At 38.2% G+C, this 21274-nt stretch overlaps 1 gene segment (V, D, J or C); it reads left to right on the forward strand.

Annotated features, from left to right (window-relative positions):
* The first annotated feature begins 912 nt into the window (after positions 1–912).
* The window catches only part of LOC106999341 (T cell receptor delta constant-like), a 356123-nt gene continuing 335761 nt past the window's right edge, over positions 913–21274 (forward strand). The window contains 2 exon segments of the C gene segment in view: positions 913–1098; positions 1209–1510. Coding sequence covers positions 1256–1510 — 255 coding nt within the window.

Consider the following 21274-nt stretch of genomic DNA (forward strand, 5'->3'; position numbering starts at 1 on the left):
CCAACTTCTGTGGTATTGACATGCACGAAGTTCTTGCAACCTTCAGATAACACGTTCTGTGGGAGTATATTATAGCATTGTATCACAGAGAGATCTTGTATGCTTATCATGACAAACAATATCTTATGCTTATCATTAAAATTTTTAAAGATGCGCAGCCACAGAATGTAACAAGTGAGACTGAATACTTTGGATCAATGGGATAGAAAATGTGATACCAGGACAATTCTAGGACACATGATCTAAGCAGTACAATTCTACTTGTGAAGGCAAGAGGACTGAATATCCTGATTCTCCTCAGTCTAGTAAATAAAACTTAGTGTCAGATTTTGAAATGATTACATTTTATTCCTATTATAATTTCATAAAAACATAAACAACTGAGCAGCTTCTGAAAGTCAAGAAGGACTTATTTTTATCATTTGATTTTGAAGTAGCTTTACTTATTACAGAACTTAACTAGGGCCCTAGAACTCAGTAAGGAGGAAGAAAGAGATGCAGTAATTGTTTAGAATAGGACTGCCTTTCACAGAGAAAGTCAAATATCTGAGTATTTTTCTTTTAAATTTAATTCATTTCTGATGGCAAAAAGTAAATATATGCTAAATGAATATTATCAATGTATGTCAACTGGTTCAACTGCAGTTCCCCTCAGCTACAACCCTCAATACAAATTGCTTTTCTTATATCCGTTTTCTAGGTTCTGTCTATCCTAATGACTAGGGAAAGACAACTAGACAAAGTAAAGATTCAGGGTGAACCAGACACGTTTCCTCATTTGTGCATAGCCATGTAGTCTATGAACATGAGACTCAATTTCCTGTTTGGGGAGATAGCATCAGAACTCAGGAACTACGTATGCACACCACAGGGCCCTTGCGGGTACTGAACTTGGAGCGTCAGGCAGCACAACTCACATTTGTGCAGAGAGCTACATGCCACATGCTGTTCTCCAGCTTGCTGTGCATATTTGTGGCCTTCAGCTACTCTGGTATGGATGGTTCCAAATGTGGGTAAAAATGTTAAGGATGGAAGGATGATAGACAGACATGTGGTGTTTCTCATGGATTTGAAGAGGAAAGGAGAAATTGGAAAAAGGCGAGCATACTATGATTTTAGTTTGGTTTGTCTCTGGGTCCTAAATTAATCTAGTTCTTATGATTCACTATATCAAAGGATCAGCTCTGTTTTCTGATTTTTTCCCACAGGATCCAGCGTGGCCCAGAAGGTTACTCAAGCCCAGTCATCAGTATCCATGCCAGTAGGGAAAGCAGTCACCCTGAACTGCCAGTATGAAACAAGTTCGTGGTCATATTACCTTTTTTGGTACAAGCAACTTCCCGGCAAAGAGATGATTTTCCTTATTCGCCAGGGTTCTTCTCAACAGAATGCAAGAAATGGTCGCTATTCTGTCAACTTCCAGAAAGCAGCTAGCTCCATCACCTTAACCATTTCAGCCTTACAGCTAGAAGACTCAGCAACATACTTCTGTGCTCTCCGGGAACTCACAGTGTTTGAAGTGATAGTAAAAGCAAAACAAAAACCCTAGGGCTCGACAAGAGAACCCTCTACTCCGCATCCTTTGCTACAGGAGCCAATTTGAAATGCACACCTGCAGATCTCAGGCAAGAGAGGGTAGTGACTGTGGTCTGTGGATTTAATCTGTGGTCTGGATTAGATGAGTTAATTCTAAGTAAAACCTCTTTCTATCTCATTTGGAAACAGGTGTTCAGAGCAACTTTCTTCTAATACTTAAATTTTTACTGAAAATAGATCAGACGGAAAACGTGTAAAGTTGTCTAAAGTTGGAAAGACTTCCACATAATAACTTAAAGTGGCAGTTTCACTTAACGATGCTCACAGCAGAAATATGGGTCTAGTTATCTTGAATCATAATAAAAATCATTTCCTTAGCCCTTTCCTCTTAGGCTTTATGTCAATTAGGGTACAATCAGGGAAGCAGAACCATCATGAAAGATGTAGAATAAGAGTAATTATAAGGATTAGACCTCATGCAATTGCTGGAGCTGGTGGTTCTCAGGAGTTACTTAGTTTTTTATGTTTTTATGAAATTATAACAGGAATAAAATGTAATATTTTCAAAATCTGACATTGAGTTTTATTTACTAGGCTGAAGAGGATCAGGATATTCATTCCTATTGCCTTCACAAGTAGAAGAGTACTTCTTAGATCATGTGTCCTAGAATTGTCCTGATATCACATTTCTATCCCATGGATCCAAAGTATTCAGTCTCATTTGTTAAATTCTGTGGCTGGGCATGTTTTTTATTTGTAATATACAGTCGGATAAGCATGCCAGATTTCTATGTGATACAATGCCATAATCTGCTCTTACTCCTATGCAAAGCTATTGTCTTTGCATCTAGTATTGAGCCTGAATTTACTCTAGGTCAGCTAGACTCACATTTGGGAAGGAGAGTTGAATGTGGACAAGAGCATGCAAAAACTGATTTGTAAAGACATTTTGGAACCCATGGTGACAGGTGGAACCCATGAGGACAAACTAAAACTTGTCTCTTACCTCCTTCAATCTCATAGTGTTGGTGACCTTCAGAAGAAATGGTGTTATTTGCTATCTTGTTCCCTGGGTGCTTGGCCCAAGAAAAAGAGAAGCTGAAAGAGGAGACCTGGGGGCAGTGGGAGAGTTGTGAATCAACAATAAGATGAGTTAGCAGATCAGTAGCAACATGTGTGAGTTGCCACCATTCCTGGAGCCTGGCACCTGTCTTGCACAATTTTTTTCAACTTAATAGAGAATAATATAGGGAAGGATTTTCTTAGAAATATATTTCCAGATAGTTACGATGAGACAGTACGAAGTTACCACAATACCCCTACCTTGTAAACTTGACATCCGTATGCACCTCTTTTCATAACACTTAGCTTTCAAATAAAGACAATTTTAAAAAGCATGTTTCCTGCCAATATGATGCCACTATTCTTCACTCAACCACAAATACCCCGCTACCTCAAAGAGAATACAAAGTTTATTTATTCATCTTTGGGTAATGGTCTTTCCTCTTTTAGCTGAGTCACACTCTCCCATTGATATCCTGTAGTTTAGCTTCTGAAATTTAACAAGATATGTGATTAACTTATTAACATATCTTTCACTATTATGTATAGACAAATGGGAGGAGAGTAAAAAATGGTTAACACGTATTTTAATATTTTCATATCACAATGGAAAGGAAATGTTTATAACAGTATAGTCTTTTTTATCCACAAATGGTCTCATGGTTGTAGCTGGTTTCCATAACTACCTCTTCCATTACCCATTTCATAATCTGTTGTTTTCAGGAAGCACCTCTACTCACTGGTACACTTGACTTTCTGTAAAACAAGCTCCTTGGTCAGGAGCAATGCTATACAGAATGCCATAAAGTTGAGTAAGGAATTCTCTAAGTCCACCACTGTGGTTTTGCCCGAAGCACCGCAGATGTGGAAGGAAAGTCCATATTCGGAATGTCTAAGTGGAACAAACAAAGCAAATCTTGCCAGCAGCCAGAGAAAGTTGATATATCATGTTCTGGGGAATATCTTTAAGAATGCTTGCTGAATTCTCATCAAAATCCACAGAAGCTAAAAAGGAAAAGGTATTTTTAAAGTATTTATAAAACAAACAAAAAAACCTGTCTAGCTAGCTTCCCATTAACATAAAAGTCTAATTTTTAAACCCTTTGTCAAAAATCAATGTTAAAAAGGTGGAAAGTCAGTGCACAGATTGGGAAATTATATTTACATTGACATATTTCTGAAAAAGATTCAAATGCAGAATACATAAAAAACTTGTACAAGTCAGTAAGCAATGATAAAACAATACAAATGGCCAAAACTTGAAGAGACACTTCAGAAATATGATATCTAATAGTAATAAGCATACATAAAAAGCACTTAATATAATTACTCATTAGGAAAATGAAAATGAAACCCACTGAGTGATCCTCCTGTGCCCCTTCAGCACCCCAATTGTATTAATGTAGCCAGGAGGAAATGACCACGAGAGGATAATGAAAAATAGTGACTACTCCCAGGGGAAGAGATGGCCAAGTAGGTTTTCTAGAAACTTCTGTTAAATTAAGTTTAGCCTAAAGCTGCCTCCTGACTTATTTTAAGCTCAGGGCAAAGGTTTCTCCATACACAGTGCCCTGTAACCTAACAGGATGCGTAAACAGGCTACAGTCTGCTCTCTACAAATCCCTAAGTTTTGGCCATAGGTGGCCAACTGTTCAAATCACGTTCGAATACGGCAAATGCCAAGCTTTAACCAATCCATCTGTTTCTGTACCTTCCTTTTTCTATAAGTCACTTTGCTTTTTCTGTCCATAAATATTCTTTGACCATGTGGCAGTGCCAGAGTCTCTCTGAATCTGTTCTGGTCTGGTGGGGGGCTGCCTGAATCTCTAATTGTTCTTTGCTCAATTAAACTCCATAAAATTTAATTCGTCTAATTTAACCCTCCCATCATTGAACCACGTTCGACGTAAGAAGAAAAAGCAGTAACAGGCTCCAGACTGGAACACTGAAGGAAAAGCAGGTTTTACTAGGAAAGAAGAGAGTTGATATTCATTGGCCATACTATATGTCAGGCACTATTTATACATTTCAAATTCATTACCTAATTTAAGCATCGTACACCCTACGAGATAGGTTTTAATGTTCCAGTTTTTCATATTTGGGAAATGAGACACAACTTTTCCTAACTTTGAAAAGCATCTCTAACTAAAGTCAAGCAGGGTGTAACATCTTAAAGGGCTCCTATAAAGCAAAGTTTGGACTATGGAGAAGCAAACAGCCCCAAAGCAGCAGCATTGGCTTTCTCAGTGAGGATGACAAGATGCCAAACCTAGGCACAAATTGCCTCAGGATCAACAGATGGAGGAAATAATCGACTAAGCATTTAAGAGTGCTGAATGTCTCAGTGAGTCTCTTCTACAGTAGTGTGCTATGAAGCGCAAGAGGGTAGAGGGAAAGATGAGATACTATTCCTTAAACACTCCAAGCGGGCTTCCATATCAAGGCCTTTGCCCACTATGCCTGCAATGTTATACCCCCACCAGACTTCATGGTGTACCTCTGAACTCCTCTACGTCTTTACGCAAAGTTCGCCACTTTGTGAAGCCTTTATCGAAATCTTTCTATTATATTTTCCTTTTTTGAGAATCAGGCTCTAGCATATTCCACGCGTTGAGAACTAAAGCACCAAGTTCTGAAGCACTGCCACCTGGTGTCCCGCTAAACTGTTTGGTGAGGTTTATGTGGCCTTCCTGCTGCCCTCCAGTGTTCATGGGCTAAGCTATGGTGAAGCCTGGTTGCAACAGGAGCTAACATTTCTGAACCAATGTCAGTAACCTTCCCATTGTAGTGATCATGTGAGACAGGATTCAGCAGGACTGGCTGTGATTTTTTTTTTTTCATTTAAAAAATCTTTTTCCCTGAATATGTGAGGGAGATTGATTTCAAAGTGGCAAATATGATATATGGGCTGGTTTAGGCTAATAGAATACCTTGGCAACAAAGGTTGGCATTATTGCACAAGGTGGGAAGTTTTTCTCTATGAAGTGAGAGTTTGTCTACTGCCCTGTCCTTTACTGTAATATAGAAATATCCTAAGAAGTGAGAACAAGAGTCAATGATGGATAAAAATAAGCCATTGTAGGGAACACTGTATAGCATACTCTCTCCATGTTACCATATGCCTTCCAACCTCCCAATACAGCATCATATTGAGACTGATTTCCCGCTAACAGTAAGAAACGTGATAGAACATGGATATTTATTATAGTACATAAAATATGCTATGCAAATTACAAAATGCCCCTCGGAAAAATACTGAATTTTATCTTGTAGATAGACTGCACTGCAATTTCAGATGGTGCCTCCCAACTCCCATTGTTTTCTATATTGAATGCATCTGGTTGAGTGCTTAAGATACAGAAGTTATTGAACTAGATGATTATTCAGTTGGTGTAAAAGTAATTTCTGTTTTTTCCATTACTTATAATGTAGTGGCATAACCATTACATAGGCTTGGATTGGATTTCTGGACCTACCACTCATTGGTTGAATTATCTTAGCAAATTACTTAATAACTTTAATGCTTCAATTTCCTTATCCCTACAATGTGGATATCGATAGTACTTACTACAAAGGGTTATTTTGAGATATAAATAAAATGACAAATGCCAATGCTTAGCCCAGTACCAACAAAAAGCTACTGGTGACTTACAGAAAAGGAAATTGAATATGAGAGAGATTAAATGTCTTGCCTAGCATCACAAAGTGTCAGAGTTGAGCCTTCCCTCCATACCTTATTTAGAGCAGATTTCTTTTCTCAACCCAAGAATAACTCTCTAACTCATTACAGTGTTATGCTGTCTTTATAGAGCTTATCACTGTATAGAATTATCTTATTTTGTAAAAACTCATTTATTTAATTTCTTCTCACTGCACTCCAGCCCCTTTTCTATCTCTTCACTACCATGTTCTCCATGCCTGAAACAATGCCTAGCACACAGGAGACACACTCAATATATGTTTGCTGAATGAATGCACAAAAGGTAAAATTATGTCCAGAGTCCGTGCAATTCAAATATTAATATACAAGTTTAAGCTGGATTTATGTTTGTGTTATTTATCCAGAATTGTCAAGATTTCTGTCCCATAACTTTCTTAATGTAATATTTAAATATGTAAGTGCTAAATAGTTGAATACTAGCTTTGGTTTATCTACATTGGTTTATCTTTAAAGTTTGGGGGAATTAATAAATAATCTTACTAAAAATATTATCTATCAATCCCTCACTTTACTCACTGGGGAGATGAGGTGGAAAAAATTTTGAGGCATTTTTCTCTGTAGTGCGTGCATCTTATCTTTTATGTTGCAAAAGTTTTTCAGAGGACTCATGTGTATGTATATATTTTTATGTTTTAAAAAATTCTCTGCACACACACACACTCCTTGCATAAGAGTAGATATACAGGCCTACTATTTGCTCAAAACAGAGAAAGCAAATTGACCTTGTTTCCCTTTACTATCGGGTGAGTGCATTTAGAATCCTCCCTTGATATATTGGGCTGTTAAGAATGATAAAGATTGATATTTGAGTTGTCCTGCGGCCAAAGTGGGGAGGAAGGAAACTAGGATCATGCACTCTTCCAGAAAGAGAATCTCATTGTTTACTTTCCCTGTAAGGCCGTATTTAGTTGCCAACAGGCTTGGCCTTTACTTCAGGTCAAATGTGTGGCTATACCTTGTAGGAGTCTGTCCTACTATTATAGATAGAGGAATTCTCGCTGCTGCTAGACGTATGTCCTTCTTGGTCTGGACACTGCTCCTCCAACACGTGGGTGAGTTTATCAGTGGATCAGTATTCTCCCCAGAAATGAGCTTCACAGCGTGTAGGCTTTCTGAGTGATTGTGGCCATGCCTTCACTCTCCTAAGATGAAGTTATCTGAATGCTGTGATCTGGAGAAGAAACTACCTTGATTAGAATGTCTTGTTTGTCTACAGCAAAGACTTGGAACCAACCCAAATGTCTGTCAGTGATAGACTGGATTAAGAAAATGTGGCACATATACACCATGGAATACTATGCAGCCATAAAAAAGGATGAGTTTATGTCCTCGGCAGGGACATGAATAAAGCTTGAAACCATCATTCTCAGCAAACTATCACAAGACCAGAAAACCAAACACTGCATGTTCTCACTCATAAGTGGGAGTTAAACAATGAGAAAACATGGACACAGGGAGGGGAACATCACACACTGGGGTCTGTCCGGGGGTGGGGGACTAGGAGAGGGATAACATTAGGAGAAATACCTAATGTAGGTGACGGGTTGACGTCACCAGGGCATGTGTATACCTATGTAACAAAAATGCACATTCTGCACATGTAACCCAGAACTTCAAGTATAACTAAAAAAAAAAAAAAAAAAAAAAAGAATGGCTTTTTTGTCTAGCAGCCATCCCTAACTCTAGTCCTCATGCTTCTGAACTAGGAGTCAGTATTGAGGCTTCCAGGATTTCCTTTACTACCCATACCTTTATCTCCTTTCCTGGGAAGGAAAGCTAGAAGTTAACCATTGAGATACTTTCTAATCCTGTTCTAATTTTTTAGAACATGATTTAAATGTATGTGGAAAGTGCTGTCCCCTGATAATAGTACAAACCCCATGCTGTTTCCTTTGCTTATTTCAGTTGTTCACTGGAAAGGTTTTAAAGGCACTTCATACACAAAATACCTAGAGGTTGAATTTATATTCTGAAAAAATTAATTAATGCTCCCTTATACTATTAAATTTCCCTTGGATGTATCTTATTTCTCCAATTATATTTTGGGCTCACAGCGAACAGGGAATGTTGCTTTGTAATTTTTTTTCTTTCTTTTCCTCTCCCCTAGATGAGGCTATAGCTTAGTAATTTTTAATTCCTCAGAGCTCCTAGGAAAATTCAAAGCACAAAAACTACTGTTTAAAAAATACATGTATATTGAATCAAACTAACATTATATCTAGACTGTGACAGAAGCAAGACAGCATAATTCTTATTTACTTTTAAACAAGTTTATTGGAGTATGTTTACATTCCATAAATTCATCCATTTTGAATGTATGGTTCAATGATTCTTAATTAATAACTGATTTATGAAACTATTACCATAATCTCTTTGTAAATACTTTTCAACACTCTGGAAAGATCCCTATGCCAAACTATAGTTAATCTCTAACCCAACCCTGGTCCCAGGCAGCCAGCTTATGTCTTTATAGATAATGTTCCTTTTCTGAACATTTCATATAAATGGAATCACTCCATATGTAATCTTTTGTGTCTGGCTTCTTTTTCTTAAAACAGTATTTTTGAGACTCATCTGTGTTGTAGCATATATTAGATGTTTTATTTTGTTTATTTCATTTTTGCTTATTTATTTAATTTATTTATTCTTGATTTATTTTTGTTGTCAAATATCATTCATATCTTGTATGAATATGCTGCATTTTGCTTATTCATTCACCAGCTGATGGACGTATGGGTTGTTCTCATTTTTTAGCCATTATAAAGAATATCCACAAATTAGGCTTTCATTATTTTTAGAACATATCTAACATGTAAAACATTCATGGTGCATCACAAATGTAGGTGGCATATCAGATTCCAAATATTATAAAGTCTAGAGCTAGACAGATATATGTTCTAATTCTTAATATACCACTTAGGTAATTGACTTTGAGTGAATTATTCAATCTCCTTGCGTGAATTATTCAATCTCCTTGAGTGAATTATTCAATCTCCTTGAGCTTTGGGTTATTTTTTGTTTGTAAATTGGAAACAGTAATGTCTCTATTGCATGGCTTTCTTGTTAAATAATGTACATAAAGAGAAAGGTAGTCTAGATGTGCACACATTTTTAATTTGAGGGGGATTCAAAAGTTCTTTTTCAATGTTTGAAGATTCAAAGAAAAGTCCTTTTCCTGCCACAAATTGCCATTCCACTTGTAACTCCCTCTGAATTTGAATAATAGCGGTCCACAGTTAGGCAGCGCGCTTCTGAAAGGTTGTCAATTATCTTTGTGTTCCAGACTCATGGGGGATTTCCTCAAAGTTTATGAAGTTGGCCTGAAGAAAGCAGTTACTTCGACCCCTCTTTGTGAACCACAGGAAACTGAAAATAGGGCAGAGTGTTTCAAGGACATTTATAGGAGCTGGTCTCTGATTGGCTAGGCAACCAGATGCAGAATCCTGTTTTCTGAAGCAGAATACTTCCACAGATTTTGGCTGCAAAACCTTTTTCTGCTGAGGGTAGGTGAGCAGGAAACATGGAGAAGAATCCTTTGGCAGCCCCATTACTAATCCTCTGGCTTCATCTTGACTGTAAGTCCAGGAGTTACAGGAGACGTTCTTAGTCTGGGGTGATGATGAGGAAAGAGGAGGATGCAGTCAGACACTCTAGGTTTTATTTGGGGGATGTGTGAAGAAAATGCAAACCCTTTAGAGAGACCAATTTCTATCTCTGACTCTTTTTTTAATAAAACAGGCGTGAGCAGCATCCTGAACGTGGAACAAAGTCCCCAGTCACTGCATGTTCAGGAGAGAGACAGCACCAACTTCACCTGCAGCTTCCCTTCCAGCAATTTTTATGCCTTGCACTGGTACAGATTGGAAACGGCAAAAATCCCCAAGGCCTTGTTTGTAATGACTTTAAATGGGGATGAAAAGAAGAAAGGACGAGTAAGTGTCACTCTTAATACCAAGGAGGGTTACAGCTATTTGTACATCAAAGGATCCCAGCCTGAAGACTCAGCCACATACCTCTGTGCCTTTGCACAGTGCTGTTCAGGCACCTGCAGCCCATACGCAAACCTGTGTCTGGTGTTGCACTATTACCAGCATTGGCAAAGAACCATGAGTAGGATGGAAAAGACAAATCCATTGAATTACAGATTTTGTTTTCAAGAGGATTATGCTAACATGGAAAAATAAGCATGCTAGTGATCATAGCTAACTACCACAAGAGCTAATTAAGTAAACATATTCCTTATGACAGACAGATGTCAGAGTGCTAATGAAGCGTAACACATGACCTGGTAACTGGACTGTTACCAAACAATACTAACCCCAGCTCCCAACAACACATTAACCACGTCATGGAGTCAGACCCATCGCCTGCTCTTTTGGCATGATTCTGAAAGAACCCAATAGTTAGTCAAATCTATCTAAAACAATCTGAGTAAATAACAGTAACATTTATTCCCTCATTGTTGCTATGTCCTGAAAACAAATTCTTCTATTATATTTTATCACAGCACAAAAGGAGCATGTCGGCATGCCTCTTCCTCACACACCTGGCATGGAAATACACATGTTTAATACCAGAACAGGTGATGCTGCCTCCTTTAATCCATTGGGGATTTTGGTTTTGCTTTAGTTCAACTTTCCCCCTACATGAACATTTTTATTTTTATTTATTCTCACATGTGGCTATTTTCATTTTTAAATATCACTCATAATATTATAATGGAGCACTGATGAAGGAGCTTCACTATTAACATGGTCTATCCCCCAGTTCTACCACGATTGTGATATTGGATGACTCACTGAACTCTATTATCGAAGTCTCTTCATTTGTAATTTCCAGGTGTATTCAGCAGGCTGAGTGTTTGGTGCTCTGCTCCTTTTGCAGGTTTCCAAACAACCCACCAGTTTAAGGTCCCATTGGTACTCTAGAGGCATATAATTCCGAGCTTTCTTGGGGGTTGTTAAGATGAAGTAACTTGTTTCTGGGCTTCCTCATCTAAAAGCTAGAATTTCTACTTTCTCTGAACATCTACATTAATAATTATTTATCCAGCTCCTGTCCAGTTTCCTAATATGCTGCTATTGCACTTTCTTTCTCTTTTCTGGATTTATGTTTTTTTAAAATCTCATTGTTGTTATTATCACATATTTAGGAAAAAAGCCGATACATTTTGAGAATAATGATGCAGTGTATACAAATCTTTCAGACTGGACCCTTTTAGAGATATATACATACAGAGAGAAATAGTTTTTCAAAATTTATTCACAAGGTGGTAATGAATCTATTTGACTATCAGATTGGAAGTGGCTAAATTTGTAATACTATTTGAACATGTATGGAATTGGAAGGGTATAGCACAGGACTGAGTGCAGAGAAGCTATGGTTCATTGTACACTAGTGTTGGTGGAGAACTACACAAAAGAAGACTGATCACTGTTCCAGCTGCTAGTGGAAACCAGTTCCCAAACCATCTCTCCATTATTAATGGCATAAAGATCAGTGAAAGAATTTCTAATATCTCCAGCAATGATCTTGAGGCTTGAACTAACTCTAAATTGGTAGAATCAAAAGGCTTGGGTAAAATAAAAGATGAACGTCTGACTCATTTGTGTGTGCCTGCAACACAATGCCTCACAGTCTCCTGCATGTCAAAACATGTATAGAAATTAATTACATTCATACCACACTTCAGTGTGGAATGATGCTGCTTGAAACCAGCCTATGACTCCAGCTTCCTTGAGAACTCTGCCTGCCTTAAGCCACGATGAGATAGAGATCTTCCTACACACACGATCAAGAAAAATGTAAATCTGTAGTGCACGGTCCTTACAAAAATATCCCTATCTTTATGAAAGCTGTATGTAACCAAATAAATATGGACCAAAATTTTCCGTCTCTTTGGATTCTAAAACTGATCTGCAATTGAAAATAATGTGTTAAATTCTGATTATTTATAGAGACACAGACAGGCATGTTCTTGTAAATTTTGTTAGTTTAGCCACATGGAATGAGAAGAGTGAGTGAAATATAAAAATCATGTTAAATGAGAGACACAGATATCTGTTGATTGCAGGGCCCCAACCTGAGCAATCAGCCACGTGCTCCTGTGCTGTGGTAGCACAGAGCTCTTGTTAGCTCTGATCATTTTCACCAGGTCTTCTGTGCCAGTGCAGAAGCACAAGGATGGCTTTGGAAAAGAAGTTTGGTGAAACCGGCAGATGCTTCAGGTCAAGCTATTAGAGACTAGCAGAGATCAGACAGAGGAAGCGTACATTTTTATTGTTGATTTCTCACAAGTTCTCAAAAAGACTATTTTTCATTGGTCTCCAGTGCTTTTGTGGCTTGCTGAATAACCAACTAGTCTACAACTCACTTAAGCAAGTACCATTTTACTATCTCATGACACTTCTGCTCCTTGTGATGTTGACTGCAGCTAGGGTCCTCTGGGGGCTTGCCTGACTAGAACCCCTGGAGCTCACTGCCGTATCTGGAGCTTTGGTGGGAATGTGGAAGGCTGGGCTCATCTCTCATCCCAACTATTCTCAGGGCTTTCATTACACATGGCCTCTGCATGTGGTCTCTCCTCAAGATCTCTCTAGGGTACAACTTACCTGGTGGCTCAGGGCTTCCAATATTACAAAAGTGGAAGGTGCCAGGCATTTTTAATGTTTAGGCCAGAACTGCCACACTATTATTTCTACTGCATTCTCATGCACACATAAGAACCATGAATGTGACGTTACTTGGAAAAGGGGCCTCTGTAAATATAATTAAAACTGCGTCTGGAGCCAGCCCAGACTCAACATGGAAGGGAACTACACAAGGGCATGAATATCAGAAGCAGGATTTTGGGGGCATCTTTGGATACTAACTCCCACAAGAGCTAACTAAGTAAACATGCTCCTATGCCAGATACGTATCAGAGTCCTAATGAAACATAACACACGACCTTGATAGTCCAGTAATTGTCAAGGTCATGTCAGTTTGAACTTCCAAATACTGCTCATATCCGTTTCTTTATTTCTATATTACTTACTGGTTTCCTAATTCAGACATTCAGCATCTCTCACTTCGATGATTGCAATGACTTCCTAATTGTCTTCCTGCCTCTAGTCTCAACTCTTTGAATCTAACTTCTACATGGCAACTAGAGTCATTATAAAATGTATCTAATAAGATCATTTCCTGCCTCCCTGTGGATAATGAGGAACCATTAGAAGTTATAACGTTGAAACTCTATACTAAAACATACAAGGCTTGTCAGGCGTGGTAGCTCATATCTGTAATCCCAGCACTTTGTGAGGCTGAGACAGGCGGATCACCTGAGGTCAGGAGTTCGAGACCAGCCTGACCAACGTGGTGAAACCCTGTCTCTACTAAAAATACAAAAATTAGCCAGGCGTGGTGGCGTGCTTCTGTAATCCCAGCTACTTGAGAGGCTGAGACAGGAGAATTGCTTGAACCCAGGAGGTGGAGCTTGCAGTGAGCTGAGATCATGCCACTGCACTTCAGCCTGGGTGACAGAGCAAGACTCCGTCTCAAAAAAATAAAAATAAAAATACAAGGCCATCTAGAATTCCGTTTACCTTCTATTTTAATCTTCCATCCTTCTCTCATATATGTAATATATTTTTACATGATATGCATATATAAATTCTAACCCTTTATGTGAATATTAAGGGCTTTCCTAAATCTGTCCTCTTTTCCTAGAATATATTTTTCCCATTGTAATATGCACACAGGTCTACTCACCTTTTATGGTCCAATTCAGGCAGCATTTTTTATTTTTTATCTGAGATTTCATAGAATAACACTTGTAACATCTTATTATAAATATTTTTTAATCTGATCCTCTCTTACAACTGTTTTGACAAAAATATTTGCCACTGAGAGCTATCAGATGTTTATATTCAATGGAAATGTTTCCTGCAAGGAAATGCAGAGATTCCATCTAAAAGTGCAGAGATTTCTTTTACTCCTTGAACCAATGCATGGCCAGCTTCCCTTCTCTTCCTTTAGTAAATTTCCACTTCCAACCATAAGATCTAGAGAGAGGCTCCAAGAGAGGCCATGCTGCTAGTTGGGAAAGGGCAAGCTTGACCTGAGCGAGATTCCTCTGTCTTGGTTTACACCTCCTTCGTAAACTGCACCAGTGCTGCTGCCCTGGATGAAGGGAAGAGGATTTCTAAAGCCCCCACAGGTGCTCCTTCCACACTCCTTGCTCTTCTTGAATGGGGAAGGAGTTCTTATGGCCTTAAAATTGTTAACTTTGTCTTCATTTTGAGATCCAAATCCAGTATTCCTAAGGAGGAAAAAAGCATCCCAGTGGCATGCATTTCAAAAATTTATCTTAATTCACGAGATTTGTCATTTTTCAGCACATCCTAAAACTGCTTCTTGGTCTGTTTCCATTTCATGCAGTAATTCAGATTTTGATTCACTTTTTACCCTACACAAAATGTTGAGATTTCCGCCGTTAATACATTTACATGGCAACACTTTAAAGACATTAGATTTCTTGCAGTGGGTTGAATGATGACAGAAGATACGTCCCTGTCCTAATCCCTAGAAACAGTGAATGTGGGCTTATTTGAAAAAGGTTCTTTGCAGATTAATTGAGTTAAGAATATTAAGATAAGATCACCCTGGATTATTCAGGTAGACCCTAAATCCAATGACAACTGTTCTTTTAAGAAACACACAGATGAGGCCGGGCACATTGGTTCATGCCTGTAATCACAGCACTTTGGGAGGCCGAGGTGGGCGAATCACCTGAGGTCAGGAGTTCGAGACTAGCCTGGCCAACATGGTGAAACTCTGTCTTTACTGAAAATACAAAAATTAGCCAGGCATGGTGGTGCGCACCTGTAATCACAGCTACTCAGGAGGCTGAGGCAGGAGAATCTCTTGAAACCGGGAAGCGGAGGTTGCAGTGAGCCACTGCACTCCAGCCTGGGTAACAGACTGAGACTCTGTCTCAGAAAAAAAAAAAAAAGGAAACACACAGACAAGAAGACCATCTAAAGACAGCAGTAGAGGTTGCAGTTATGCAGCAACATCCAAAGGATGCCTGGAGCCACCGGAGGCTGGAAGAGATGAGGAAGGATTCTCCCCTAGAGCGTTCAGAGGGAGCAGGGCCCTGCTGACACCTTAATTTCAGACTTCTAGTCTCTAGGGCTGTAAAGAAAATAAATTTTTTTCAAGTCACCAAGTTTGTTGGCTACGACAACTCTAGGAAACTAGTATCTCCTAAAGGTAATATTTCTAAATAGCTACAACCAAACCTTGATTGTTTTTATAGAAGGGCACATGGTCAACCAATATCATTTGAATATGGTATTGAATATGGTTCAAATATTTTAATATTTTTGGAACATTTTGAGTTTAAACTGTGACACAATATATATACAAACACACATTTTTTTTTTGTCATTTAACGAACACCAAAGTATCCACAATTTACCAGCTATCAGAGTAGGACGTGTTGGTGAATAATAGACAAATACTTATCGAGGGCTTACCACATATCAGGTTTATACTAGTGATCCATCAGCAAACCAGAGACAAAATTCATTGTTTTCATAGACCCTACATTCTAGAGCACTACTGTCCAATAGAATTTTCAAAGATAGCAAATATGTTCTGCATCTGCATAGACACTAGCCACATATGAATAATGAGCACTTGAAATGTGGCTAGTGTGCATGATAAATTAAATTTTAAATTTTATTTAATTTAAATTTAAGTATCCTCATGTGGTTTGTAGCTGCCACATAAGACAGTGCATTTCTTGAAGATGATACAGTTCACACCTTCAAGGTACAAAAAGGCTAACTCAGATAATTCATCAGTGGTCATACAGGTATAAACAGTGCGATAAGTGTGGCTGAAGTTCTGTGGGAGCCAGCAGCTTTTTTAAGTTACTTTCTGTTTTTATCTTCTAACCTTTTCCACCACACACTGTAGATGTTTCTCAGCCAGATCAGAACAGAAAGCTACTTTATCCAAGTGTTTTGTTTATGGAAGCCTTCCTATAGAAATTGATTATCTGTTAGATAAGACATTTTTTCTAATTATATTAATGTCTTCCCTCGTCACGGCTGGCATATGTAAAAGTAACATAGTGGGGTGGTAGATATGATCTCTAAATTGGATAGTTTACTAGGGAAATCTGGGTGACAAAAGAGAAATATGTATTTCTTATCTTCTGTTTTGAGGTAATGGGTTGTCTAACAATAAATCACAAGTGTCTCCCACATTTATTAAAATGTCTGTGACCTAATATGTCCCATTAGCGCACTTACAAGCACCTGCTACATGGCACAAGGTGATTCTTAATGACGATGGAAGTGACAAAATGGAACTTTCTCTTTTCTTTGGATGCCCTAGTTTTAAATCACAGACTCCATTTTAAGAGGCAAATTATTTCTCCTTGAACAACGTCACTATCAGTAAGCTCTTTCCTTCCAATCCTTGACACACATACAAACCACTTAAATTACAAAGCAACTTTAATAAAAGAATGTGTTGTCAAATGAGCAATGTTTGAGTCCAACCAGAAGGGGGCAGCATTGGCAAACATAGACTGACCTCTGAAGTGGGTGGGCAAAATAGTCCGATTGGTTTTCTTAACTTGCAGTCACTTCCCCTTTCTTTCCAAAATGCACACATCTGCTTTCCAAAATAGACCGCAACTATTTCTATTGCTCTGGAAGAAGCTTATATCAGGCAACCCATTTAGGAGCAGTTGGATGAAGAGGAAGGAGAGGGAGATGCTACTCATCACATCAGTGTTGGTCTTATGGATGCAATTGTCACGTGAGTTTGAGATGTCCCTGACTGCTTCCAGGGAATAAATCCAACAGGATAGAGAAGTATCTTCAGGCAGGGAATGGACTTTCTGTTTGAAAAACAAGAATTAAGAGAAAAGGAGAGAAACAGAGAGAAAGAGACAGAAAGAATAAAAGTTGAGGGAGATGGGAAGGGAAACATGGACAGAAAGGGAAAAAAAGAAAAGAAAAGTGAGAGAGACTCGCGTAGCTAAGGGACTAAATATCTACTCTGATTTTATGTGATGCTTCCCATTGTCTTTCTAAACAGAGGTGAATGGACAACAAATAATGCAAATTCCTCAGTACCAGCATGTACAAGAAGGAGAGGACTTCACCACGTACTGCAATTCCTCAACTACTTTAAGCAATATACAGTGGTATAAGCAAAGGCCTGGGGGACATCCCGTTTTTTTGATAATGTTAGTGAAGAGTGGAGAAGTGAAGAAGCAGAAAAGACTGACATTTCAGTCTGGAGAAGCAAAAAAGAACAGCTCCCTGCACATCACAGCCACCCAGACTACAGATGTAGGAACCTACTTCTGCGCAGGGCACAGTGCTCCCCAAGCACCTGCTGCCTGTCTCCAAATCTTGCCCTGGGTCTTCAGGAGCAGATCATCCTACTCTCCCCAAAGAGCAGGAGCCAGAGAAAGCCAAAGTCACAACGTCTGTGAGGATATCGAGCAACTCCTCCCCACGGCAGCAAGAATGCATGTAGAAATCACTCTGTTAAGACCTGGAAGCGTTTAGCAGTTTTATTTCCTAAAACTTAACTACCGGTTTTCTTCTACACAGGAGTCTCAAAGAATTCGAATTGTCTTAGCAAGAATCGGTGGATTTTAATGAATTGTGATACAGATATTTATATAAAACGTCTGAATTCATCTTTCAGTGCAGTGGTCCCCAACATTTTTGGCACCAGGGACCAGTTTTGTTGAAGACCATTTTTCCACGGAGCAGGGTGGGGGATGGTTTAGGGATCCCCCTAACCGTGAGGGTAACTGTTTACCTCAGATCATCAGGCATTAGTTAGATTCTCATAAGGAGAGAGCAGCCTAGATCCCTCGCATGCGCAGTTCACAGTAGGGTTCGGGCTCCTGTGAGAATCTAATGCTGCTGCTGATCTCACAGGAGGCGAATCTCAGGCAATAATGCTCACCTGCCGCTCACTTCCTGCTCTGCGGCCAGGTTCCTAACAGGCCACAGAAGGTTACGGATTCCCCATCGCCGGGGGTTTGGGACCCATGTTTGGGTGGTAGCAGAGGTTTCCAAGCAGTTTCTTTAAGGTTTTAGCTCAATTGTATTGTGGAAGATTTGAAAATTAAACATTTTTCATTACGTACACAAAACTTAAAAGAAGTTTACGACCAACTCCCTGAAGGGTCACCTCTGTAAAACTCATCTGCTTTAATGCAATGCAGTCCAACATAGCATAAAGATTATGCATGCGGTAACCACCTTTCCAGAGAACTGAGTGAAGACAGCTCTTTTTAAACTGAGGAGTTTAGACGAAACTGGAAGGTGATCCATGAAGAGAGTTAGGCATGGTCTCTCTTTCACTCTTCTGACTGCAATTATATTCTCCAAGCCCAGATGAAGCTGATGATTCAAGTTCTGGTAGCCGTGTTCATTGGTCTAACTACGGGGAAAAGTTAGCCACAGATTTCAAAGGGTGTTCACTAATTTGACCAATTACTTTATTTCTCAGTACTTACAAAGATTTTTCTCCTGGGAAAGAGAGGATAAAAAATACAACTGTATTGGAGAGTTTAAACATTAAAATCAAGTGAGACTGGTCAGCTAAATAGTCAAATAAAGCTTTTGCACATTTTTAATAAAACATTTTGTAGCCATAAAATTATTGTGATTAAAATTTTGTAACATAGGAATTTAATTTATCGAATGAAAAAAGTCAAATACAAAATAGTACTATGCCACTTATAAAACAAAATAACATATATATATATGTATAGAAAAATATGGATGGCAGCACACTCATGTTTAGGTTGATTTCTAAGAGCACCATAATTATTTAGTAGTTGTTTTCATCCATTATCACATTTCCAAGGCTATTTCAGAGTTGTGCCAAAAACAGTTACATTAAAATTATTGTAAAAATGATTTTCTCTTCTTCTTTCATAGCCTTGGCCCTTTTGCACACTGATCCTCTCAAACTATTACCCTTTTTTTTGGCGGGGCGGGGCAGGTGGGTATTTCTCCCACGAAGTTTTCCTTCCTTTCTCTTTTTTTCTTTCATACATTTTCTATGTTTTTCTGCTACAATCATGCCAAAGTAAAAAAAAAAAAATACTAATTAACAAAATCACAAGCACTAGAAAACAGACATGAATTATAAAAGGCCTCATAAATAATTCTGGAAAGATCAAAAAATGACCTTTACAGCCAGTAGGGGAATGATTTCATCCATCAAAACAGCTGCCGGAGATGATTCACATAAGAAGGAAAAAAAAAAAAAAAACCCACAAACACCACCTTACCAGTATAATTAAGTGTCTCATTTTGATTCTTTACCAAATTTAAGGAGAGTACGGTCCGATATTTCTTGGTTTCCCTCACTGATTGTTTCTCTTTTCTTCCCAGTGTATCCTTTATTAAGCATACATGAGGGGGTCTCATCCTCTGATTCTCCAACATGTTCTGTCTGGGAGACACCATGTACAGAAACAAGGGTGGACTGACAATTTCAATTTGACTCTAGTGTCAGATTGAAGTGTTTGGCTTCTTCCTCCAAAACCCTTTCTTCATAGGATTTTTTTTGAAGGTTTTCGCAAAGACTACACCTAACTACTGTACAAAAACACATCTGTAGAATCTGCTTAAAAGATCTCCTTCAAGGTTGCAATGAGTATAGATCGTGTCACCGCACTCCAGCCTGGGTGGCAGAGAGAGACTCCGTCTCAAAAAAAAATAAAAATAAAAAATAAAAATAAAATAAAAGACCTCATTCAGAAGGCATTAATTATGGTTTTCTTTGCACCTTTTTATCTTTATTTTTTTCTTTCTTTCCTTCCTTCCTTCCTTCCTTCCTTCCTTCCTTCCTTCCTTTCTTTCTTTCTTTCTTTCTTTCTTTCTTTCTTTCTTTCTTTCTTTCTTTCTTTCTTTCTTTCTTTCTATCTCGTCACATCCGATCTGTATCTCCATGCTGTCTAGAGTTATTAGAGTGATTCTCTATCCTTTACAACTATGGGGTCCATTAGTCCACATCTCTGCTTTTCTTGCTCACTCACAGGAGATAAGATTAAAAACAATCTTATGAAGCAGGTATTATAATTTCAAACTTATAAAGAAAGAAATTAAAACATCAAGATATTAAGTAACTTACATCTGCTCACCTATAAGAATGGATAAAGTTTAAATATATGAGAATATCAAGTACTGGATAGGCTACACATCAACTGGAACTCTCATACATTGGTGATAGGAAAGAGAAATGCTCAGCACTTTGTAAGACACGTTGGCAGTTCTTATAAAGTTAAACTTCACTTACAATATGATTCATCAATCTCTTTCCTGCATATTTAGCCAAGAGAAATAAAAGTTATGTTCACACAAAAATTTGCATGTGAATGTTTACAGAAGCTTAATTCATAATTACTATAACCTGGGAATGACCAGATGTCCTTCAAATGGAGAAGGGTTAAACACATTGTGGTTCGTCCATATGACTGAGTACTACTCAGCAATAAAAAGAAATGAAATATTGACTTATGCAACAACATGGATGAATCTTCAATGTGTCTTGGTAAATAAAAGAAACTAAGTCCAAAGGACTACATATTGTGTGAGTTTATTTATATTATGAATACATATGGGTAGAAGCAAAACTATAAAGATAAGAAACAGATAAAAGTGTTGGTGAGAACTGTACCAGAGACCTGTGTACCACAAAAAGTAAATCTTACAGTGTATAAATTTTTTTGATAACTAGAATGTGAGCGGATTCCCAAAAGAAAGAGAAACTGTAACAAATGCATCCAACAATATTATAGTGAATAATGTAAACACAGTGACACTGTCTTTAATGTGGAAGAAAATAACTAACCTAAATAATTTTTGAAAACAGTATTTTGAGTAGATACTGTAAGACTAAAGGCAAAAGAATGGC

Source organism: Macaca mulatta, chromosome 7 (genome assembly GCF_049350105.2).
Source record: "Macaca mulatta isolate MMU2019108-1 chromosome 7, T2T-MMU8v2.0, whole genome shotgun sequence".
Taxonomy (NCBI): Eukaryota; Metazoa; Chordata; class Mammalia; order Primates; family Cercopithecidae; genus Macaca; species Macaca mulatta.